This window comes from Leptopilina heterotoma, unplaced genomic scaffold (assembly GCF_015476425.1).
Source record: "Leptopilina heterotoma isolate Lh14 unplaced genomic scaffold, ASM1547642v1 Lhet_51, whole genome shotgun sequence".
Classification (NCBI taxonomy): domain Eukaryota; kingdom Metazoa; phylum Arthropoda; class Insecta; order Hymenoptera; family Figitidae; genus Leptopilina; species Leptopilina heterotoma.
This window is the reverse complement of record NW_025111110.1, coordinates 1129739-1156399: the sequence shown is the minus strand read 5'-3', so window position 1 is coordinate 1156399 and position 26661 is coordinate 1129739. Positions and strand designations below refer to the sequence as shown.

General features: G+C 22.7%; 1 protein-coding gene across 1 annotated transcript in view; it reads right to left on the bottom strand.

Annotated features, from left to right (window-relative positions):
* The window catches only part of LOC122507712 (homeobox protein unc-42-like), a 44766-nt gene that overhangs the window by 6205 nt on the left and 11900 nt on the right, over positions 1-26661 (bottom strand). Inside the window, exons 2-4 of the mRNA XM_043620568.1 lie at positions 25170-25297; positions 22613-22720; positions 3374-3556 (exon numbers count right to left, since the gene is read on the bottom strand). Coding sequence (XP_043476503.1) covers positions 3374-3556; positions 22613-22720; positions 25170-25297 — 419 coding nt within the window. The remainder of the gene's footprint in view (positions 1-3373; positions 3557-22612; positions 22721-25169; positions 25298-26661) is intronic.

Below are 26661 nucleotides of genomic sequence, written 5' to 3'. Positions count from 1 at the left end.
TCCGTTGCGAAAACAAATTTTGAGTCCCGCATTAAAGAAAAAAAAGAACACCTTTAATAAACGTAAGGAAAAAAACAATTTATCCTGGAAAATATCGAGAGTTATGGTCTCTGTATTGAAATCTAATTAAATGGGTAGCAGATGCAAGATTTTTGCTGGTGGTTTCGACATTAGGTAGAAATTATTGGTTCAATTGATACGATAGGCATTCGGTTATCTATCCGACCCAACTAATTAGTCGAAATGCAATTTACCCGAGCCGGTGAACGGCTACGCAGACTCATATGTAGATACCTACATACGTACAGGTGCACTCCAATTTGATACCTTGGTTTAAATCATTAACGAGAAACGCATTCAATTCATTTGCTCGTTCTACATGTTCCGGGATTTCTCTATCCGGTACCCAGGACCTTGTATATTATATATGTACTAAAACCTATACATTAATAGAAATAAACCCTTAAATATTCATAAAAATCGAAATCAATATTTATTATTTAACCAAAAGCGAAATTTCTTTTAAAGATTTATGATTAAGTAGTACTAGCAAATACTAAAATAAATAAGGCTACGTCTGACTAAACTATCATTGTACTACTGAAAAATTAGTTTTATAGCCTCTACCTTACTAAATTTATTTTTCTATACTGAAAAATTTCTGGAATAGAAATTAAATCCCGTCTTCTACTACTTAAAAAGCATAATTTAAGAATCGTTTATTAATTAATTTCTTAAAATCACAGTATAACGTAGTGAGGTGTTAAAATAACGCCAGAATGGATTAAAATAATGTGCAACAGTTTAATCCCTCTAGGATTAAATTAACACCAGAAAGGATTAAAATAATCTATTTTGGTGTTATTTTTAACTATGAATAAAATATTACTTTAAATGTTGAAGAACAAGCGTATTGTTGTATTGTACTTTGTACTTACTTACTTAATAAATTTCAATAAAATATTACTTTAAATAAAACACCAAAGTTAACGATTTGTAAAAATTCAAGGAATTTATCTTCTTCAGGAAGAATAGTAAGTTAGTAAGTTAGTAACATATTTACTAAATTCAATTGTGTTTAAAAATTAAAAAAAAAATTCTTGTCAAAATTTCAATTCTCTTTATAAATAATAATATTCTTCTCTGATATTCAATTATTTTACAAAATTTTAATCAAATTCTTGTCAAAATTTCAATTATTTTCAAAAGTTTTCTAAAATTCAATGATTTTCTATATCTACTATTTCAATAAAATTTTCCAAAAGAATTCAATTATTAAAAAAAATTTGAATAAAATTCTACGCAAACATTCAATTATTTTCATAAATAATAAAAATTTTTTACAAGAATTCAATTATTTACAATTTTTTTTATAAATTTCTTAGCAATAATTCAATTATTTTCATAAATAATAACTTTTTTACAGGGATTCAATTATTTTTATAAATAATAAAATTCTTTTAGGAATTCAATTATTTCCATAAATAATAAAACTCATTGCAGAATTTCAATTATTATTTATTTTTAATGCAATTTTAATCGAATTCCTCGAAAAATGTAATTATTCTTAAAAATTTTATTAAAATTCGTCCAAAGAATTTAATGATTTAAAAAATTTGTTGATAATATTTTTTTTTGAGAATTTAATTTCAAGAAACATGAAATTAATAAATTATTTATTTTTGGATTTAAATAATTTAATTCTCGTAGAATTTACTAATAAAAATGGTTTTAAAAATGAATTTCGGTTAAAATTTTAAATTACAATTAAATATTAAAAGCATTATAACGTTGATTTTTAGAAATAATTAAGTTTTGAAAAAGTTTCAAACTAAAATCATTAAAATTCTTAATTTTTCATATTTTTGACAAACAATTCTGTAGAATTAATTTATTTTAAAAGTTGAACAGGATTTTTATTGAAATTATTTCAAGTTTTTATTTTTCAATATATATTTAATTGCAGAATTTCCGAAAAATTGTATTGTAAACGAATGAATTTGAAAATTCTCAAAGAACTTTTTTAATATTTATTAAAAATAATAGATTTATTGAAGAATTTTAGTTAAAAAGACTAGAAAAAAATTTAATTTTAGAGAAGTTACAAATTATTGCAGAAATTCAGTTATTTTCAAGAGTAATAAAATTCTTAAGGATTCAATTATTTTTACTAATAATAAAACTCATCGCAGCGTTTCAATTATTTTTCATGCAATTGTAATTGTATTCCTTGAAAAAAGTAATTATGTTCAATGCAAGTTTTAATAAAATTTTGCAAAAGAATTTAATTATTTAAAAATTTGTTATAAAATTCTTTATTAGAATTGAATTTTGAGAAACATTCAATAAATTATTTACTTTTGCATTTAAATAATTAAATTCTTGAAGAATTTCTAATAAAAATTAATTTAAAAATGAATTTTAGTTAAAATTTTAGATTATAATTGTAATTGAATATTAAAAGCAATATAAAGTGAATTTTTAGAAATAATTGAATTTTGAAATTAATTTTTTTGAAAAAGTTTAATTGAATTTTGTTTTATATTATTTGAAGGTTTTATTTTCTAATATGCATTTAATTAAAGAATTTAGGAATAATTGAAATTCCGTGAAATTGAATATTGTAAACAAATGGATTTGAAAATTGCCAAAGAACTTTTTCGAAAATTATTAAAAATAATAATTGATATAAGGTAAAATTTTAATACATGAAGATATCGATTGCTTCGAGTCGAAGACTCGGAGTTATCGATATCATCATGTTTTATAATTATAAAAAATTTAATGAACTAAAATTTCATTCATTTGTAAAAAATAACACCAAAATTGATTATTTTAATCTTTTTTGGTGTTAATTTAATCTGCAACACTTTTTAATACCTCACGATTTACTGTGACTATAATATCAATTAATTACTCTTCATTAATTTTAATTAGTTTCAATTTAAAATTAAAAGTACCTAATCGTAATTATAATTACAATTAAAGTATTTTTTGTAAATTAATTAAGAAATTAAAATTAACTGAAATAAATAAAAATTAATTAAGTTAATCTTTAATATAATATTTACTAATATTACAATATTTATTAGAATAAAGATAAACTCAATTAATTTTGATTTATTTCAATTAATTTTAATTTCTTAATTAATTTGCAAAAAAGACCTTGTCTTTGAATACATATTTCTCCGCAAGCAAAACTGGTAAAATTTCATTATTCCAGTTATCAATATCAATTTCAAGAAATCCTATTTAAATTCATGCAATATGAGAAAATACAAAAAATAGGTATCTCAATTTTAAAGAAAAGAAAAAAAAGAAATGCAAGAGGAAAAAGAAGAAACTAAATATTTAATTGGACTTTTAAGCTGACCTGGGGGTAACGATTTATTCCGTTTATACTGTTGTGTGGGTGGGGATAGGGTTGATAACCTCTGCCAGCACCGGGGTAAATGTTCCTCATCATAGCTCCCTGACAGGCGGGAATTGGTGCAAGAGCTTTTTGCAGTTGTTTTTCCTGTTTCCTGTACTTCGCCCTCCTATTTTGAAACCAGACCTGCAAAAAGAAGGCGTAACAACTCATTAATATATAGACGTCTTAATAAAATTTAAAACCAGAATTCTGTCGGAGGAAAAATTTAAATTTTGTACATAACGAAAATGCAATGTCTGACAAAATTCGTCTTTTACTACTGTAACATATACGCTTATAAAGGGAGATTACTTAATAAGTTAATTTCATATTTATTAAGTTTATTATCATTAAGTTGTATATTAAAATAAATAAAATATGATAATATGACTTGTCTGACTCAGTATGTTTGTCACTACTGAAACTTTAACAGAATCAAAATGTCTGACTAAAACCATTTGTTACTACTTAAATTTTTACTGAGAAGCCTTGTCTGACTACATTCATATCTTGCTACTTAAATTTTAACTAAAAAGGCATTGTCTGACTAAATCCACTTGTTACTACTTAAACCTAAACTAAAAAAGCATTGTCTGACTACATCCATCTGTTACTACTAAAACTTTAATAAAATCACAATGTTTGACTAAATCCATTATTTACTACTCAACTTTTAAATAAAAAGTCATTGCCTGACTAAATCCGTTTGTTACTACTTAAATTTCATCTAAAAAGCATTGCCTGACTACATCCATCTGTTACTACTGAAACTTTAATAAAATCACAATGTTTGACTAAATCCATTATTTACTACTCAACTTTTAAATAAAAAGTCATTGCCTGACTAAATCCGTTTGTTACTACTTACATTTTATCTAAAAAGACATTGTCAGACTAAATCCATCTGTTACTACTTAATCTTTATAACTAAAGAAGCATTGTCTGACTAAATTCATTTTTACTACTTAAACCTTAACAAAAATAGCATTGTCTGACTAAATTCATCTATTATCACTGCAACTATTAATTAAAAAAAGATGCCCTACCCACTTGTTACTACTTAAACTTTAAATTAAAATAGCATTGTCCGACGAAATTCATTTCTTACTACTGAAACTGTAATTTTTCTCTTAAAAGAACGGTAAAAAAATGAAATTAACTTTTTTTTTAAGTTAAAGGTATCGATAACGGAAACGAGAATATCGCCATTTTGTATCGGTCAATTTCCATTGTTTCGCGGGATTAGTAAACCCATAATGGGGTTGCCCGAAATACCACCACCATAAACCCACCCTCTTTTGCGACCCCTCATATCCAGAGAGAGAGAGAGAGAGAGAGAAAGAGAGTGAGAGAAAAGCCTGCGGCTTTCGCCGGCAAAGAGAGGATCGACGAGGGTGTCCACCACCGCGATTACGTCACTGGTGCACCACTATTGGCCAGTAACAGGCGCCTGACGTCACTTCGCGCCCTCTCATTGGCCAACACGTTTTATCGACATTTCCATCCACCCCGGAGTAGCTGCAGGGAACACACAGAAGCATGGCGTTTCAAAACGAGTCGCCGCTTCGCTAAATATCTGCAATGATTTTCATTCCTTGGCAAAAGAACGTCGTACGCAGAGCAAAAAAAAATGTTGGAAAAAAATTAGAAAAAAAATTTATAATAAAAAAATTAAGAGTAAAAAATGTAATATTAGATAAAGATAAAAAAATAGCACGATTTTTGCGCAATTTCAAAAAGAAATTTATTTATATACTGTTGTGAAGAAACATTCTCATTTTATTTTATTTCGTTCTTCAGGGTTGTCACAAAAATTAAATTTCGTTTTTCCCTGATTTCCAGACAAAATTTTGACTTTTTGCCTGACCAGAAAATAATATTCTGATTCACTCTAAAAATGATTGAATGCTGAAAAAAATGTTCTAATACATTTATTTACGAATTTCTTTAATTGTAAAATTATTCAAAAACATCAACAACTTCTTTTTTAAATAAATATTTAATCATTGTTATTTTTCAGTAGGAATTAAAATTCTTCAAAACATTCAAATTCAAACCTTTTTGAAATTCAACAACTTATAAGAATATTATTAGAAAACATGAAAAAGTTGAACACTCCGAGTCTTCGACTCGGAGTAATCGATTTCTTCATGTTTTTATAATAATTAAAAATAACCCATTGAATTAATAATAAAATAGAATTAATTCTACGCAGAATTGTTAATTAAAAGTACGAAAAATTCTAATTTTCAAAGATTTGAATTCGAAATCTTTTCAATTATTTCTAAATATTCCCCCGTAATGGTTTTAATATTTAATTATTATCTAAAATTTTAACTGAAATTATTCATTTTTCAATCGATTTTTATTAGAAAATTCTACGAGAATTCAATTATTTAAATACAAAAATAAATAATTTATTCAATAATTGAATGTTTCTGAGAATTTAATTTTTGCAAAGAATTTTATTAACAACTTTTGGAAATAATTAATTTCTTTTAAGGAATTTAATTAAAATTTTACTGAAATTTATCATTTTAAAGAATTTTATAACAATTTTTGAAAATAATTGAAAGCTTTTTGAAGAATTTGATTAAAATTTTTTAAAATAATTGAACTCCTGAAAAGAATTTAAATAATAATTTATGAAAATAATTGAATTCATGCGAAGAATTTTAATTAGCTTTCGTTTAAATAATTGAAATTTTGCTAAGAATGTTATTAAAATTTCTGACAATAATTTAATTCTTGAGAAGAATTTCGCTCTCTATTTATAAAAAAGGTAATTTAATTCTTAACGGGAATTTTTTAAAAATTTTGAAAATAATTTAATTTTTGGAAAGTATTATAGTTTTCAAAAGAATTGAATTCTTATGATGAATTTTGATATTTATCGAAATAATTGAATTTTAGAAAAGAATTTGAATAAAATTCCTTAAAATAATTGATTTTATGTGGAAAACTTTGTTGTTTATCAAGATAATTGAATTCATTTGCAGAATTACTTAAAAATTTTGGAAATAAATAATTTCCTGTGACGAATGAAAAGTTATTTATGATAAAATAATTGAATTATTGCAACAAATTTTATTATTTTATTGAATAATGGAATATTTCTAAAATTTTAATTTATTTAAATCTTGAATTTATTTCAAATTTTATTAAAAATATTGGAAATTCTGCGATAAAAATAATTGAATTCCTAAAAGAAATTTTATCATTTATGAAAATAATTGAATGTTTTCGTAGAATTGTAACAAAAATTTTGTTCAATAATTAAATTATTTGATAAATTTTATGAAAATAGTAAATATTGAAAATCATTGAATTGCGAAAAACTTTTTAAAATAATTGAAATTTTACAAAAAACTTTATTTAAATTTTTGAAAATAATTGAATTTTTGTCGAAAAATTTTACTATTTATAAAGATAATTTAATTCTTGACGAGAGATTTGTTCAAATTTTTAAAAATAATTGAATTTCTTCGAAGAATTTTATTACTTTTGAAAATAATTGAATTCTTGCGATAAATATTGTTATTTATGAAAATAATTGAATTTTGTAAAGAATTTTTTTTTAATTCCTAAAAATAATTGAATTTTTGTAAAGAATTTTGTCATTTATCAAGATAATTGCATTAAAATTTTTGAAATAATTAAATAATATTAAAAAATTCATTCTGGTCAGAATTTTTAACTTTGACTGGAGGAAAATTGAAGTCAGGAGTTAAATTAAATCCTTTAATATTATTATTTCGGTTAAAAACTTTTATTTAAATGAAATAAATATTTATGAAGAAAAACTTTTTTTTATTCTTTTATTACTATTTTTCTTTCTATTTATTCTTAATTTTTAATTATTTAATTCGTTTTATTTTCCTGATGAATATATATTTTATATATTATTCATCTTTTAATTTATTATTATCATTTATCTTATTTTTATTATTATTATTATTATTATTATTATTATTATTATTAGTATTATTATTAGCATTATTATTATTATTATTTTTTTTTTTTATTATTTTTATTATTGTTGATTTTGTTGTTATTTTATGATCCCTATTTTATATAGAATTTCAAGGGATATTAAATTTTAGTAAAAGATTAGCAAGTTTTTAAAAAAAGGACAAAAAAGTCTTTTACATTATAAAACAGTAAATTTTTAATGCAGCATTTCTATTGGTAAAAGAAAGACTTTTTTTCTTCTTCCAAGAAGTAACTTTCTTTTTTTTTCTTTTTTTGTAGTACGTACTTCCGTGTCCATGAAAGAGCGCCCTTACAAGAATCGGAAAGCTAAGAGTTCGCAATTTAATAAACGTTTTCCCCTTGGATCTTTCTACTCTTATATACTTTTATCCTTCGACGCCATTATTTATGGAGGTCAACCAAAATAAAATGGAAGAAAAAGAAAGTTGACTGATGAAAATAACTGACGTGAATACTGAAAAACATGTCTAGCTTTTTAAAAGAATTGTGCAAAATAAAATTTATTATATAATCACTGACATTTTTATTTACGAATATTTAGAAACTAAGAATTTTTAACTTATTTTTTACGTATTTCATTTAATTTCTTTCTTACTCCTTTTTTCTATTTAGGTACTTTTTATTCATTTTTCTATTTTTTCTTTCTTTTATCTATTTTGATCTTTTTATCAATTTTTCTATTTTTTTTTCTTATCTAGCTATTTTTACATTTTTTTTTCTATTTCTTTTCGATTTTTCAATTTTTATTTTACTTTTTTAATTTCTTTATTCTCCACGTAAGACAAACAGAAAATTAGGTCCCTGTATTTATGAGTATAGTAAATTATTCAGTAGAAAATTCGATATTTGGTCAGACAAATAGAAGATTAAGTTATTCCGTGTAACTAGCATTAAATTATTTAGTAGAATATCCAGTATTTAGTCCGCCAAATACAAGATTATGGTCCGTCTAGCCAGCATTAAATTATTGAGTAGAAAAATAAATATTCAGTCAGGCAAGTAATCAGACGAATTAATTTCGCTATAACTGCATAGTTTTTTAAAGATATCAAATTGAGACAAAAAAACGTATCAAAACGTTGCTTCGCAACTATTTTGATACGTTTTTTGTCTCAATTTGATATCCTTAAAAAAATTGGATTTGACACATATTTTGTTCACAAACAGTAAGAACATAATATTTATCACAATCATACAATTATTCTTTTACAAAATAAAAAAATAATAAAAATAGAATTATAAATAAAATAATAAAACTAGTAAGAATGAATTTATTATAAACAAAATAAGAAAAGTAGTAATAATGAAATTAAAATAAAATTTATTATTATAAATAAAATAATAAAAAACAATGAGCATGAAATTATTATAAAATACAATAATAAAAACAGTAAATTAAACTTCTGAAAAATAAAATGATAAGATTAGCAGAAAAATAAAATCTTTGTTGTATAAAATATTCCGATCAGAAGTTGAATAATTAAGGTGAAAAAAGGGGTCGAATAAAAATTCAACTAACTCAATATCAAAGGTTCTTTTTCTTTTACCTCGCCCTAATGAAATTTCTTGTGCGGTGATTCGTGAATTATTCTCTTATAACCACGGCACTATTCGTTTTATAAGACCGTTTATCTTTTTAAAATACTCGCAATATATATTTTAATTCGTTGATTACGAAACGTTTATCAATTTATTTGAAAACAATAGAAAATAATTGCATAATCTCCTACTAATATTCCTATGTTATATATATTGTGAATTATAATTATTACTTTATTATTATTTATTTTTTTTATTATTCATATTATTATACATTATCTATATATAAACTAATTAGTGTAAATTGTAATAAATATTTGCTCAACATATTCATTAAGAAATTATTGATTTTTTTATTCTATCACTGATACTATTACTAAAAGCATTTTAAAATAAAAAGTCTAACCAAACTTGATTTCAACTACTGAGAAAAATTTAAAACAGAAATTTAAAAATTAGTCAAACTATAAAAAATTAATCGTACTGATATAAAAGTAACAAACTATTTGAGTAAAATTCGACTGACTAAAACTTATTCCCATCACTGATTCTATTAACTGAGTTCAAAATATGCGTCTGACTAAAACCGACTTTTACTATACTACTACGTGCTCCGAAAAGTTTGTAAATTTTTTTTTTAACGACTGAGAAAAAAGTTACAGTAATTTCTGAATTCTCCCTCGACACGTATTCGCACAGAAGTTTCGAAAACTGGCTGACTAAAAGTAGTTTTACTATACTGATATCAAAGTTTAGAATTACTTTACATCTTCAATTAATAATTAATTGAATATCAATAGTTAAATTATCAATTTTAACAAACTTCTTAGCACTGAAACTGAAAGTCAATGCGAAAATTTGAAAATTATCTGTTTTAAATGTTTTTTTTACTACTCCTGTAATAATTTTAATGTCAGTAGTAACATTCCATTTCAATCAATCAATCTTTGTAATTTTTACTGATGTAAAAATAACTAGAAAGTAGAAATCACAAATGTCATGTCTGATTAAAAACGGTTTTTACTACTGTTAGTTTAGTACCTAGTCCTATTACAAAATTAACAGTGGAAAAAACCAAGTTTAGTCAGACAATTTTTTTAATTACACAGTGAAACGTGAGGTGTTAAGATAACACCAGAAATTATTAAAAAAATCTGCAACAGTTTAATTCCTCTAGGATTAAATTAACACCAGAAAGGATTAAATTAATCTATTTTGGTGTTATTTTTAACTATGAATGAAATTTTTGCTTTAAATGAAACACCAAAGTCAACGATTTGTCAAAATTCAACGAATTTAGCTTCTCTAGGGAAAATAGTAAGTTAGTAAGTTAGTTACTACACGGAGAAAAATATAAAGTAACTTTTACTACTTTTATAGTAAAAAATTTCCGGTAAAGCATTTCTGATAATTTTTACTACTTTTGGAGTAAATTTTGCTTAGTTCGAAGTAAATATTTGTAAAAATTAGTAAAATTTCCTTCGAACGTAGTAAAATTTACTTCAAAAGTAAAAAAAAATTACCAGAAATGCTTTACCGGAAATTTTTTACTATAAAAGTAGTAAAAAGTTACTTTATATTTTTCTCCGTGTAACTTAGTTACTAACTTACTAACTAACTTAGTAACATAGTTACTAAATTCAATTGTGTTCAAAATTTTTTTTAAATTCTCGTCCAAATTTCAATTCTCTTTATAAATAATAATATTCTTCTCTGATATTCAATTATTTTACAAAATTTTAATCAAATTCTTGTCAAAATTTCAATTATTTTAAAAAGTTTTCTAAAATTCAATGATTTTCAATATCTACTATTTCAATAAAATTTTCCAAAGGAATTCCATTATTAAAAAAAATTTGAACAAAATTCTACGCAAACATTCAATTATTTTCATAAATAATAAAAATTTTTACAGGAATTCAATTATTTAGTAATTTTTTTATAAATTTCTTCGCAATAATTCAATTATTTTCATAAATAATATTTTTACAGGGATTCAATTATTTTTATAAATAATAAAATTCTTTTAGGAATTCAATTATTTCCATAAATAATAAAACTCATTGCAGAATTTCAATTATTATTTATTTTTAATGCAATTTTAATCGAATTCCTCGAAAAATGTAATTATTCTAATCAATTTTATTAAAATTCGTCCAAAGAATTTAATGATTTAAAAAATTTGTTGATAACATTTTTTATGAGATTTTTATTTCAAGAAACATGAAATTAATAAATTATTTATTTTTGTATTTAAATAATTGAATTCTCGTAGAATTTACTAATAAAAATGGTTTTAAAAATGAATTTCAGTTAAAATTTTAGATTATAATTAAATATTAAAAGCATTATAACGTGGATTTTTAGAAATAATAACAATCATTGAAATTCTTTATTTATCATATTTTTAACAAACCATTCTGTATAATTAATTCTTTTTAAAAGTTTAATAGGATTTTTATTGAAATTATTTCAAGTTTTTATTTTTCAATATATATTTAATTGCAGAATTTCCGAATAATTGGAATTTTGTAAAATTGAATTTTAAACGAATGAATTTGAAAATTGTCATAAAACTCATTGCAGCGTTTCAATTATTTTTCATACAACTATAATTGAATTCCTTGAAAAAAGTAATTATGTTCATGCAAATTTTAATAAAATTCTACAAAAAGAATTCAATTATTAAAAAATTTGTTACTAAAATTCTTTATGAGAATTGAATTTTGAGAAATATTCAATTATTCAATAAATTATTTACTTTTACATGTAAATAATTAAATTCTTGTAGAATTTTCTATAATAAAAATTGATTTTCATTTCATAAAAATGAATTTCATTTAAAATTTTAGATTATAATTGAATATTAAAAGCAATATAGCGTGAATTTTTAGAAATAAGTGAATTTTGAAATTAATTTTTTTTCAAAAGTTTAATTGAATTTTCTTTTATAATATTTGAAGTTTTTATTTTCTAATATGCATTTAATTAAAGAATTTAGGAATAGGTAATTGAAATTTCGTGAAATTGAATATTGTAAACAAATGGATTTGAAAATTGCCAAAGAACTTTTTCGAAAATTATTAAAAAGAATTTATTTAAAAAAAAATTTTAGTTAAAATTTCTTGAAAATAATAATTGAATTGAAATAATGAAAATAATTTTGAAGAAGTATAATATTCTTATAATATAAAATAATGATTTTATTACTTGGTCATCTTTAATTATTATAAAATATGAAGAAATCGATCACTTCGAGTCGAATAAATTTCATTTATTGCAAAAAATAATACAAAAATTGATTATTTTAATCTTTTTTGGTGTTAATTTAATCTGTAACACTTTTTAATACCTCACGATTTACTGTGCTTTTCAATTATTGCTCACATCAAAATTACTAGAAATTACAAAACTTTCGCCTGACTAAAAATGGTTTTTACTACTGTTACTTTTGTATAGTGATATTATAAAAAAACATGGTAAAAACTATGCTAAGTCAGACAATCTTTAAAACTTGAATATTTGAAACTCCTATAATAATTTTAATATTATAGTAGTAACAGTCCACTTTAGTCAGACATTGTCATACAGTAACTACTGCCGTTACCTTAAGTTACTCAACTAAATTTACGCTTCCAATTAACATAACTTTACCCACATTTCCCCTCATTATTCATTCATGATAAAAATTCCTCTTCTCTTACTTACACAATTCGTCAATAAAAAAAGATTTCCACAGAGAAATATAAAAAAAACGAGTGAAAAAGAATACATAAAATATTTTAAAAATTACCTACAATTTACAAGGTTTCTATTAAAAAGCGAAATGGCGACAAGTAAAATACTGGACAAGTAAAATGTATCTACGTATATATACGTATAAAATGAGAGACTCGGAAAGGGGTGCCTTGGGTTTGACAGAACGCAAGTGATAGAGCTTGGGGGTGGCGCGTTTGAAGGGAGATTGAGAGATGAGGGGCTGGCGAGGAGGAATCGGAGGGCTACACGAGGGAGGCAAAGTTGAGACGAGTTGGGGTTGGGCGACTCTATACCAGGGCCTGCCATTATATCTGAGCCGCCATTTTAAATTGAATTTTCTCCACCCGAGATAGATCTGAAACGTCTCTACCTTACGGAGGCTCTTCATCGTTGGGGCCCTCTTTCTTTACGAATACGTCCCTAGCAAAGCCATCCCATCTCATATCTCACCCTCTTGCGATGGATACCTTCCTACAAACTCACCCCTCCCCTCTTCCCTCCTTCTCCTTCCATCCACCCACCTCATGTTCGTTCTCCGCGAAAATGGCGAGGGTGGATACAACAGATATAAGCAAAAGTCTAATTGAAGATCCTCGAGAAACGTGACTCTCTTTCTCCTTTTTTTTTTAGTTGAAATGTTTTTTTTCAATTCTTCCCTCAAAATTATAACAATTTTTCAATTTCTTACAATATAAGAATATGTCCAATGATAAGTTTAGGAAAGAAATAACAATTAATTGTTTAAACAATTTAATAAATTGGTATACTTTTGTTATACATCAGAAACACTCAAACATTCTTTTAATAGGTTTCTTGATTAATTTTCTGAATGATTGAAGCTGAAAAAAATATATTTTACGATTTTATGATTTTTTTAAAACTTATTGTTATTAAAAAAATGTTTAAAAACAAAATTTCAAAACCGGGCTCGAGAGATCGATAGAAAACTTAATTACGAAGATTTAGAAAAAAAGAAAAATCGTTTTGGCAAAAAATTGTAACTTGTAGAGTGGTTTGGAACGAAACTTGCGCCGCCATAAGCGAATACATGCACGAGTCCCAGCATGCCGCGCTGGACATTTTATTTTTTTTCTCGTAAAGTTATTGTTGTCCCATAATTAAATTTATAGGAAGTATTCTTGACTTTATAGACAATAACTACAAAAAAAAATTTTTTCAAATCGAAGAGGTATTTTTTTCAAAATTTTGATTCAAAAAATTTTTTTTAATTTTTTTCAGGCTAAAAAAAATTTTTTTTTCTTTTTATTTTTTTCTTTAAAGTGCTTCTTATTATGAGTATTTTCAAAAAAAAAATTATCTTAATCGGTTAACAAAGAAAAAAGTTATATGCCTTTTTTGAAAAACCGACCAAAATTTTGAGTAAGCGGTAACTCAAAAAATTTTGAAAATTTTGAAAAAACTTTTATACATTTTTATTCCATGTATATGAGGGAACAAATTCGGTAAGTATTATTAATATTGCTAAAATCATCGAAAATTCTTCAGATCACTTCCCGTGAAATTGCTCTATTTGTAACGTAATGTTACAGGAAATTATTTAATCTTCGTGTCTGATGAAACCATTCTTTTTCTACTAAAACTCACAGTATAGAATAATAGTTACGTTCGACCAAATTTACATTTTATAACTACCTACTAACAAATATTAAAGTAAATAAAATAACGTTTGACTAAATCATTCTCTTACTACTCAAAAATTATTTTTGTAACCTTTACCTGACTAAAAACCTTTATTACTACTTAAACTTAAGAAAAACCATTTTCTAACTTAATTCATCTATCCAGGGCTCGGATCGACTTAAAGACCCAAAAACAGTCGTTTCAGTCGCATAAATTCACAGCAAAAGTCGAGAAAAGTCGCATGAAATTTTTTTTTGAAAAAGTCACATAGATTTTTAGAAAAAACAATAAAAAAGAAGCATGAAAATGTAAAAAGTGTCAAAATGTTAATGGGGTTATTGTTATGAAAATTATTTTATTTGTATAAAAAATGAAGAAAATTATCAATCCTCCAAGTCAAATATTAAAATAATAAAAAAACAATTTTAACGTTTCGACAAATATTTTATTTGTAGTTTTTTTTATTTGCAATGAGACACAAAAATAATTTTTAATCGTAATAATTATTTTCTAAAGCAAAAAAATACTTAAATGAATCGAATAATCGGTTTGATTATTATTTATTTCAAAATTTATTTTTTCTATTATTTTTTTATTATTTAAAGAAAAATTTAATAAAATTGTAGGCTAAAATTTAATTATTTTCATAAATAATAAACATTTCACAGAAATTCAATTATTTACAAATTTTTTATAATTTTCTTCGCAATAATTCCATTATTTTCATAAACAATAAAATTTTTTTTAAGGAATTGAATTATTTTCATGAAAAATAATTAAAAATTTTAGAAAATAATAATTGAATTAAAATGATGAAAATAATTTTGAAGAAATTACCTACCAGTAACAATTTTCTTATAATATAAAATAATGATTTTGTCACTCGGTCATCTTTAATTTTAATTCATGTTTTATAACAATTTTTTATAAGTTGTTGAATTTTATAATGAGGATTGAATTTGAATGTTGTGAAGAATTTTAATTCTTATGGAAAAATAATAATGATTAAATATTTATTTAAAAAAGAAATTATTGATGTTTTCGAATAATTTAAAAGAAATTCGTAAATAAATGAAACAGAACATTTTTTTGAGTAAAATTTTTTCCTTTATTTTCTAAAAATTTAAAAAGTTTCAATTTCAATTTCAGTTAAAATTTGTAATTGACAAATAGAATTTATAAACAATTTTTCCTTTATTTTGAAAAAACTTTAAATTTTATTCAAGAAATTGTAATTAAGAAATAGAACTGATGCAAATCATTTCCTTTTGAAAATTAAGAATTTTCTAGAAAAATATTAAGAAACGGAAATATGTAATGTTTCTTTTCCAAAAGAAAAGAATGAGTTTGTGAACAATATTGTTCTTGAGAAATAAAAGTTATGCATAAAATGTGTATATTTCCTAATTCTTAATCATAATTTTTTAACAATTAACAATTTTATTTAATATTTTTGTAAATAAAAAAGAGAAAAATTTTCATAATTTAAATCAGTCAAAAGAAATTTTGCTAATAAATTTAAGCTTCGAATCGTCTTTAATGCGTAAGATAAAAGTCGCTTTAGTCGATTAAAAATACAAAAGAGTAAAAAAATTCGTTTATTTAATTCAGTTTCGTTACAAAAACTTCATTTCGTATTTCTCTGATTTTCCTCTTTCAGTGATTTATAAATTCAATAATTTAAAAATTAAATATTTTTGTTTAAAAAATAATGAAATACTTCTCATTTGTTTTTCCAAGAGAAATAGAATTTAATAAATTTCAATGTAAGACCTTCTGAAATTTTATAATATCTATAAAAATCGTTCCAAAATTAGGTAAATTATTTTCCACAATTTCAAAATTAACTTCATTTCTACACCAATTATTTTTAATAATTTTTCGAAAGTTATTCAAGAATTTAATTATTTAAATACAAACATTCAATTTTTCATAATGATTAGAACTTTTTTTTAAAGTTATCTTTTAAAAGTAATTAAATTTTTCAGTTAAATACAATTGGAAAATTTCCAAACAACTGAAATTTGATATAAGCTTTTAAAAATAATTGAATTTTTGAAAAATATAAATAAAATAATTGAATTTTTGAAGAAATGGGAAATATGTAAGTGAAAATATTGAAAATAATTGGATTTTGAAAAATCAAAATGAGAAAATTCTAAGAATTACATTTTTAAAAAATATTTGAATAAAAATCTTCAAAAGTTGATTATCAAAAATTGTAAGAAAATACTTGAAAAAATCAATTATTTTTAATTAAATTTTACAAAATTTCAATTATTCAAAATCTGTTAAATTGTATATATTTCGAAAATTTAATTAGAAAAAAATATATTCTCCACTTTTTTCCACCAAAAATTAATAAAATCCAAATATAAAACTATCCCCAAAATCCAAAACCATAAGAAAATAGTTTTAAAAAAACAATTTTTTCTTTTCATCTTTTTTCTAAATTTAATTTTCAAAAAAAAAAAAAAATAATAAGAGAAACAAGTGGAGACAAAAAAAGTATGTGAAAACACATTTGAGGGCAAGAACGTTATGATTATTAAATCTTTTTGTGATAATTTGTACTAATGAGAGTAATTAGAAAAAAGGAAGAAGAAAAAATTGTCAAATGACATTAAGAAGAATTATAAAACCACTTTGTGGTAGAATTTTCAGGCTAAACCAAAAATTTCGCAGGTCTCGAGAGCGAATGGCTAACACTTTGTGCATGGCTTATAACCGGTGACTAAAAGCAAACCGCGTTTCACTTGGCATAGCAATTTAACAGGGTTAAGTCGCAGCGGTTCCCAGGCTTTTAACACAAACAACACTGTTGCATTATATATCAAAAGAGCGAAACGCAGCGTTGACTATTTTAATATGTACCTACCCGTGTATATATATACATATATATACACTTAAAATCTTGGACCGAGAATACAGATTTGTATTTGTATATATACGCAAAGAGATTGCGTCGACGAATGTATACATCGAATCTAATATACGAATTTATACGAAAAGCGAGAGAGAAAAGCAGAGAGAGAAAGATAACAATTTTTTTAAATAGTTTTAAAAAAATTGAAATTAAAACAAATTAAAATTAAAGATCGAATTCATTTCAAAAAAGGCAGGCTTCACTATATTATTTTATTATATTAATTATTAAGAAAATTCTCCAAAAATTTTGAGCAAAAAGAATAATTTCATTTTTTTATTTATAAAAATATTAAATAAAGTTGTTTTTTAGTAATTTCAATTTTAAGTTTTTCAGTAAAATGGCAGACACTTTTTACTTTTGAATATTTTTCAACTTTTCCAACGGTTTTTGAAAGAAGAACAAAAGCATTTTTATCTGCAAAAAGAAAAATTGAAATATCCTAAATACTCAAAAAGTTACAAGACATCAAAGTTTTTTTCTTACATTTTAGATAAACGAAGAAGTTTCCCACTTGTACTGTCTAAATTTGAAGTAGTAAAATTTTTACTAATTCGAATTAGTAAATTTTATTATTACACAGTAATCACTACTGATTTATTAGTAAAACTTAAAAATTCAAGTGCAAAAAGTCAGGCATTAATTCAAATTAGTAAATATTTTTACTAATGAATAATAGTTTCTACTAATTTACTAATTGAAAAGCCTTTTGGCTTTTGGCTTTGCAAATTAGTAAACATTTTTACTACTAAATAATGATAAATAACATTTTGCTAATAAATAATAATTTCTACTAATTTATTAGTAAAATTTACTAATTCAAAGGCCAAAAGTCAGTCACTAATTCAAATTAGTCAACATTTTTAACAATTAAAATTTAGATAGTAAAGTTAATATCCTCCAAACTTTTAAAAAAAATTAGTTTCAGGAAATAAAAAAATAGTAGTCTAATATTTTTTAAAAAACAATATTTTGAGGATAAAATTAAATTAATGCAATTAAAATATCCAATAAAATTAATTGTTTACACCACACTATTATTCTAGTTAAAGATTAAGTAGTAACAAATGGATTTTTTCAGACAATGTTTTTTTAATTAAAATTCAAGTGGTAACAAATAGATTAAAATAATTCAATTCCTTAAAAAAAAATTTATTTTTTATAAAAATAATGGAATTATTGCAAAAAAATTTATAAAAAATTTGTAAATAATTAAATTCCTGTGAAATTTTTATTATTTATGAAAATAATAAAATGTTTGCATACAATTTTATTAAATTTTTATTTAAATAATAAAAAAATAATAGAAAAAATAAATTTTTAAATAAATAATAATCAAACCGATTATTCGATTCATTTCAGTATTTTTTGCTTTAAAAAATAATTATTACGATTAAAAAATATTTTTGTGTCTCATTGCAAATAAAAAAAAACTACAAGTAAAATATTTGTCGAAACGTTAAAATTGTGTTTTTATTATTTTCATATTTGACTTGGAGGATTGATAATTTTCTTCATATTTTATACGAATAAAATAATTTTCATAGCAATATATTGTCACATTCTACACTTAATTCTAATAAAACCCCATTAACATTTTGCCATTTTTTTATATTTTTTACAATTTCATGCCTACTTTTATCGTTTTTTTTTTAAATTACTAATTAATGTAATAGAAATTTTCAGTTTTTTTTCATTTTTACATTATTACCTAATTTATTTCTTTTATTTAGTTGTTCCAAATTTTTTTGATTGTTTTAGTGAAAAATGACCAAAAAGAGGTAAAAATTTATACTTTTCTAATTTCATTAACTTTTTTAATTATTGAAATTTTGTTTATTAAAGTTTTAGTAAAAAATTATTAAATTTACCTAGTTGAAATTTTAAAAAAATAAAAGAATAAAAATAACAAATATTTTTTTTAATAAAAGAATTATATTTCTTTTATTCAGTTGTTCAAAAATTTTTTTGATCGTTTTAGTGAAAAATGACTAAAACTTTCATTTGAGACAACAAAAATGTTGTTAACTCAACTAAAATGTAAAGCAAAATTATTTTTCTTTCCAGCTATTATTTTTCTCGCACTGCATTTATTCAAATAGTCAAAAAGAAAAGCAGAAAATAAGTTTTTTCTTTTTAAATGTAAAACTAAAATTGAAATAAACTTCTCTTCTACCAAAGTATCATAAACAAATTTAACTTTATTATTGAAAGACAAAGACCATCTGATCGATAGGATAGAAATAATCGACAGTCCATTATTACCCCCTGAACGAATTCTCAATCCCCGAAAAACTATATGGGGTGTCTTGGATCGACATTTGCGCATGTAACTTAATTTTATCACCCTACATGCGTCTTTGATTCAATTACAGGATGAGTCATGATAAAAATGTTCAAGTAAAAGAAAAAATCATATATTCTTCCATCGAACCAGATATAATATAAACAGCAATCTACAAAATTCGTATATGAGGGATTTTTGTCCAAAACAATTTTTCTCTCAACGATTATAAATCAGAAATGTAATCATATGTAAACCGGAAAGACGAATTTCGAAAAAGTTGTTGTAATATTTATAAATAATTACAAATTTTAAAGTTGTTTAATAAAAAACTTTGCAGAAAAAAATATTTTCACTAAAAGAAAAGAAATTTTTTTCATTTAAACGTTTAGAACTTTAAAGGCATAAAGATTACTTAATTTAATTAATTTTTAATTCTCTATTCATTCAATTTCTATTCTTTAATTTTTATTTTTATATTCCCAATATTTTACTAGATTTTAAGGTTTTTGAGGTTTTATAAAAAATGTTATAAACATTTTTTTGATAAAAATACACTTTTTAACGTTTTCTAAAAAAAAATGGTTTAATTGGTTTGTTTAATAAATTATATTTAATAAATTTGAATAAACAACATACAAAAAAATCTAAATTGAAAGATACTTTGACAAAAAATTTCTCGAAATTCTTTTCCATGAGCGAATTTCAAGAATAAAATAATATAATTAGAATTAGTTCACTGTAGATTGCAATGAAAAAGAACAATAAAAAAAGGAGAACAAATAAATTGAATATAAACCTTGGAAAAATAATTCACTGGAAATTAAAAATGCTGACGTGCTTTGCTAAATGATTACTTGAGAGAACCTATACATTTACATGTGAAGCTTTAACGTACTTAAACCCTCAGTTCAGAACGACCATCCATGTTCTACGTTCGTTACGTTAATCCATTTACGCCTTTGGCTAGATTTACATGGTTTTGCACTCGTTTCGAGAAGTAAAAAAAAATTCAAAAACAAAATTTTTACCTATCTAATATGTAAAGATATTTTTTTCTCCTCTAATTTACATAACTAACGGCATACGTCTAATGGTAAAACATTCAGAATCATGGAAAATAATAAAATTTGTTCGAAATTTATTAAAAGGAGAGAAATAAAAATAAAGAACATATCAAAAATTTGAATTTCTATTAATTTTTCTACGGAAAGAATTTCTTTTATACTTCCACTTTTTATTGTAAATATTACATTCTACAGTGATGGAAAAATAGTTATTAAATTCTATGAAAGTATTCTGCAATTAAAAGATAAAATAAATAAACGAACTGAATAAAAATTCGGATATAAAAAATTTATTAAAATCATAAAACGAAATTTTAGTTTAAAAATATTCTAAAACTCATTGAAAATTGTGTAAAATTGTTCATTGTTTTAATGAAGTTTAAAATTTGAAATATAATGTTTGAAATATTCTAAATAGGTAGTGAATATTTTTTTTTATAAATTTTAATAAAAAATAAAACTTTACTAAATTTTATAAAGATTTTTTTAAATTAAAACTTTTTACATTTAAAGTTTGCTTCTTAACAAATTGACCATTAATTAAAAAAATAATTTTTATAAAATTATTTATAAACTTTTGAAATTATTTTCTTTCAGTGTATTATTTCTGCTTACTCTCTTCACAGGAATGTAATATTCGTTATCTATTTTACGTAATTTATTAATTTATTAATATATTTTTCTGTATTTATTAAATATGTTTATTAAATCTTTTTAATATATAAATCATTTAAGTTATTACATTTGAAATAAAAAAAAAGAAAATACTTCTCTCCCAAATTATACTTAATTTTTTTTTTTTTTAATAATTACATAAAAAGTGATTATACTTTTTACATAATTAATCGAAAAAAGTTGCAATTTTTTTGCTTAAGTTTTAGTGAAAAATGACTAAAACTAGTCAACATTTATGATTCTTTATTTTTATTGCTAATTTTTTTATTCAGTTGTTGAACATTTTTTTTTTTGCTAAAGATTGAATAAAAAATGACAAACATTTGTAGGAATTTATCTTTTTTTTTTGTATATTTTATTCTTCAGGAAGAATCCGTCGGAAAGTGAAAACAAAAATTATTCAACTTTATACTTTCACATTCTTTTTTTTAATAAAAACAATTATATTAAAATTATTAAATTCGGTTTTTCTGTGAAAAAAAACAAACAATTCGATTTCTAACATTTTCTACGATCCAAAATTCCATTTGGATAAAAATTACAATTTTGTCAATAATAATCATTTATGTAAAAATTATTCTGTTATTTTTACATCGTTTTTTATTGATAAAATTGCAATTTCTATTCACATGGAATTTTTGATTACTCGTAAAAAATAAAAAAAACTAAAATAATTATAAATTAATAATTTTTAGTCTAAAATGTAAAAATTAAATTCCTTACCCACTTATCAAAATTTAGTTAATATTTAAATTGAAGGTCCCGATCAAAGAATCAGTTATCATTTATTTTTAGCTCAAAATTGTTGGCCCATAAAAAAATTAAAAATTAATTTTTAGAGGTAGATTCTCGTAATGCTTTTACAAATACGAAATGCTTACTAGAAATTAAGAATATTCTTTTTATTTAGAGGTCGAAATTTTTGAGTCTTAAAAAATATAACCACTTCTTTAATCGGGACTCTCAATTATTGTTTAAACTTCAAAAATAAAAAATACAAAACTATATTAAATTTAACACAATTATTTGTCAGATTCTCTTTATAAAATTTCACTCTTAGTTAGAAAAACATTTTCTAAGAAAAATATTCAAAATGGCAAAGTTAAAAATATATTTTGTTTCTTTTAGCAGAAACAAAATATCCTTAGAAAAACTATGAGTATAAAATTCCCTAAGTTTTCAAAATCGAAAAAAATATATAAAAAATGAGTAAAAATATCGCGTATAATGCAATAAAAGTGAAAAAAAAAAATATTTTCTAATTATTTTGAAATAATGACAAAATAACTTTGTCTTTAACAATCTTTTATACTCACTTGAATTCTGGCTTCGTTCAATTTCGTGCTCCTCGCTAATTCCTCTCTGCAGTATATATCCGGGTAATGGGATTTCGCAAACGCCGATTCCAATTCCGCTAGCTGCTCCTACGAAACAATTCGAAACAGCACTAAAATACCAGTCCGGTAATGGTCAAGGGAAAATACAGTAATACTCAAATAACACCCTGGGAATAGGCTAATGAAATATCCAGAACAAATGATTCATTGTGAGAAATAAAATAGGCGTATTACTTTCAAAATTATTTCTCAATATTATTTCCTAATTTTTGTTTCAAAAACAGATAATAAAATTATTTTTCTCTTCCCTTTTATTCCATATATTTCGATTGTTATTGCTTTTTTTTTTTTTTTTTTTTTTGTTTTTCGTTTTATTTTCGAAAAAAACACACAATTTCCAATAGAAAATTTTACATTGCCACTACGCGTCTCTTTTGTAAATTGTAAAATTTTCCGAATTGATTTTGTCATTCTTTTTCGATTCGCACAATATTCACGAAAATCAAACTGTTTTTCTGTTTCTATTTGTCATTTAATGACGATTTATTGTTTGTTCTCGAAAATGGAAAATAATGTCAAGGAAAAGTAAAATTAATTATTGAGAATTTGAAATTTTAATTATTTCCGGGAAAATTAATTATTTCTAATTATTTATAATTATTTATAATTAAACATTGAATCTAGAGACTTTAATAATTAAATAATTAATAATACTTTTATGCGGGAATTCAATGTAATTTCTAATTTTCTAATTTGATAATCTAATTTTGCTTCCTCGTGAGGAAGCTTTGTAGTCGTTTAATTTACAAAATTTTTAAAAATCCTTTTAACAAATTTTCTTCTATATGGGACTATGTTATATAAGACCCTGAACAATTGTCCGGATGTATGTATGTGTGTGTGTGTGTGTGTGTGTGTGTGTGTGTGTGGATCCCGATTTTTGTGAACACGATAACTCAAAGAGGTTTTAACGAATTTGGCTAAAATTTACCAGGTATGTTTATCCTAAAAATATCTCGAAATGGATTGATAGACTTTAAAAAATTCTCAAAAAAAAATTTTTTTTGGCTTTTTTCTAAAAAAAATTTTTTTTCAAAAAATTTTTTTTAAGTTGGTTATTGAAGTTAATAAATAATAAAATCTTATTCTTTGCATCAAGACGAATCGATTGGTATATAAAAAGTATAAATTGTATGAGAATTTGCAGAGTTAATCACAATTAAAGCTGAAAAATTCGCGTTTTTATCAAAAAATGAGTGCTTTCCGCAAAATTATGTTGCCGTATAAGAAAATCTTACTCATTTATTTCTAAAATCTTATTCTTTGCACCAAGACGGATCGATTGGTATATATAAAGTATATATTGTATTTAAATTTATAGAATTAAAACCAATTATAGACAAAAAATTTGCACTTTTAATAGAAATTCATTTTTTCTTAAAAATCATGTTGCTGTACAATAAAATGTTATTATTTATTGAAAAATAAATCAAAAATCTTATTCTTTGCATCAAGACGAATCGATTGATGTATATAAAGTATATAATCTATTGAAAAATATAGAATTAATTACAATCAAATTTGAAAAATTCACTTTTTTACTAAAATTTTTTTTATTTATTTAGATTCATATTACTGTTTAAGAAAATTTTATTCTTTCTATTAAGACGAATGCACTTTATTTTATGAATGTTAAATTGTATTAAAAGTTATTTAAAAATTAAATATTCTTATTGTTAATGCTTCCTCCACGAGGAAGCAAATTTTTTTTGCTGATCGTAAAGAGGAAGCAAAATGTTCATGTTATGAACATCTGGATTTACAACTTGTTCTTTTTATATTGAAAAACAATTTTTAATCGTCGAACAGTTTTTATTAAACTCTAATTTTCATTTGTACCTAATTTACTCCAATTAGTTTTTGATTAAATTTTGTTTATCAATTTTAGAAATTTATTATTTTTATACTTAGTAATATTATTTTTGTACTTTGTAAAAATTTTAATAAAAATTAGAAAATAGAACATATTTTGCAAATGAAAAGAATTTTTATATTATTATTTTTTTTTTATTTTTCTATTTTTTGCTTTCAAAGCCTAATTCAATATAGAACGCATAAACTCAGAGAGACTTTAATGCTTTGCTTTCTTGCGATGTAAAATTTTATTCCAGGCATTTTGAATCGTCAAAATAAATTTTGTTTTTGAAAACGAAAATATAATAATAATTACGTAACATAAAATTAATAAAAATGTAACATAAAAATAATAATATAAGGACAATAATTTAAAAATAATATTTAAAAAAAGCAATATAAAGAATATAGAAAAATTTCGTATTTTCTACTTTAGACGAAAAAATAATAAAAATAAATTTGTATACAATTTTCTATTTTTTTTTTATTCATGTAAACGACTCGTAATTTTTTGAGATGAAAGAATAAATAAATAATAAGAAATAAAAGAAGGTTTACCATCTCTTATTAAAATTTCATGGCTTCCTTAAAATTTCCTTTTTGTAAAAATAATAAAACCAACCTGGGTAAAAGTGGTTCTATGCCGCCGCCGGGCTGGGGTAGGACAACTTGCGGTAGTAGGGGTGTGACCAATGTGTGGGCTTGAGGCGCAGGGTTCCGGTTTTAATTTTTTGAAGGCTCCTTCGATTCCTGAAACCAATAAAAAAACCCACTCAATGTTTTCTGTAAACAATTCCTTTTTAATTCAATATAAAAAAGGTTACAATGCGAAAAATCTTTGTCCTGAAGTTTAAAAAAAAACTCCTGTGTTTTTAATCTTTCCATTTCTGATTTTTTATCTATTTGTTTACTTATTTTCATTTTTTCATTAATTTATTAAATTTATTTAATTATTTAATTTAATATTTAATAACTTTTTAAACTTATTTATTCAATATAGACGAATATTTTATAATCAAAAAATTCTCCATTCATCATTATTGATCAAAGTTTACTTTTAAATATAGAAAATAAAATATTTCTCTATTGAATTTATTGAAATATTCTAAGTTTCAAAATACAAAAAAAAATTTTTTATAAATCAGGGTTGCCACAAGAAATTAATTTTGTTTTTCGATGACTTTTCCCTGATTTACAGACAAAATTTTAACTTTTTCCCTTACCGTAAAGAATATTATGATTCACTCTCAAAATTATTAGATAATTAAAAGATTTACTCCGAGTCTTCGACTCGGAGTAATTCATATCTTCATGTTTTATAAAAATTTAGATTTCCATAAAATTTTTCGAAAAAAAAATTAAATTATTTACAAAAATTATAATATAATTCGTTGCAAGAATACAATTATTTTCATAAATAATCAAATTCTTCACAGGGTATCAATTATTTTTAAAACAATTTTAAATAAATTTCTCGAGAAATGAAATTATCTTCAAAAAACCACATGAATTCAATTATTTAAAAAAAATTTAATAAAATTCGTTATAAATTCTTTCAAAAAATTTCAGAAAAAAATTCCTTTTTTCTAGGATTTTATTATAAATTGTATTAAAAATAATTGAAATCTTTAATACAATTTATAATAAAATCCTCGAAAAATTGAATTTTTTTTTTGAAATTTTTTAAAAGAATTTAATTACATTTTACGAATAATTATAGTGCAAATCTTCGTTGAAATTTAAATATTATCAAAATTTACTATTTTAATAAAAGTTCTCAAAAGAATTCAATTATTTTCATAAATAATAAGATTCTTTTACATTATTTCAATTATTTAAAAAAAAATTTGATAAAATTTGTAGCAAGAAATCAATTACTTTTATAAATTAATAAAATTCTTCACAGGTTTTCAATTATTTTTAATACAATTTTAAGTAAATTCTTCGAAAAATGTAATGATTTTTAAAAATTTTATTAAAATTCTTCGAAAGAATTCAATTATCAATTATTTTTAAAAATCCATCCTATAATGCTTTTATAATATATTCATTAACATTAATTTTTAATTCAATTTTTATTGCAAAATTCTACGAGAATTAAATTATTTAAATAC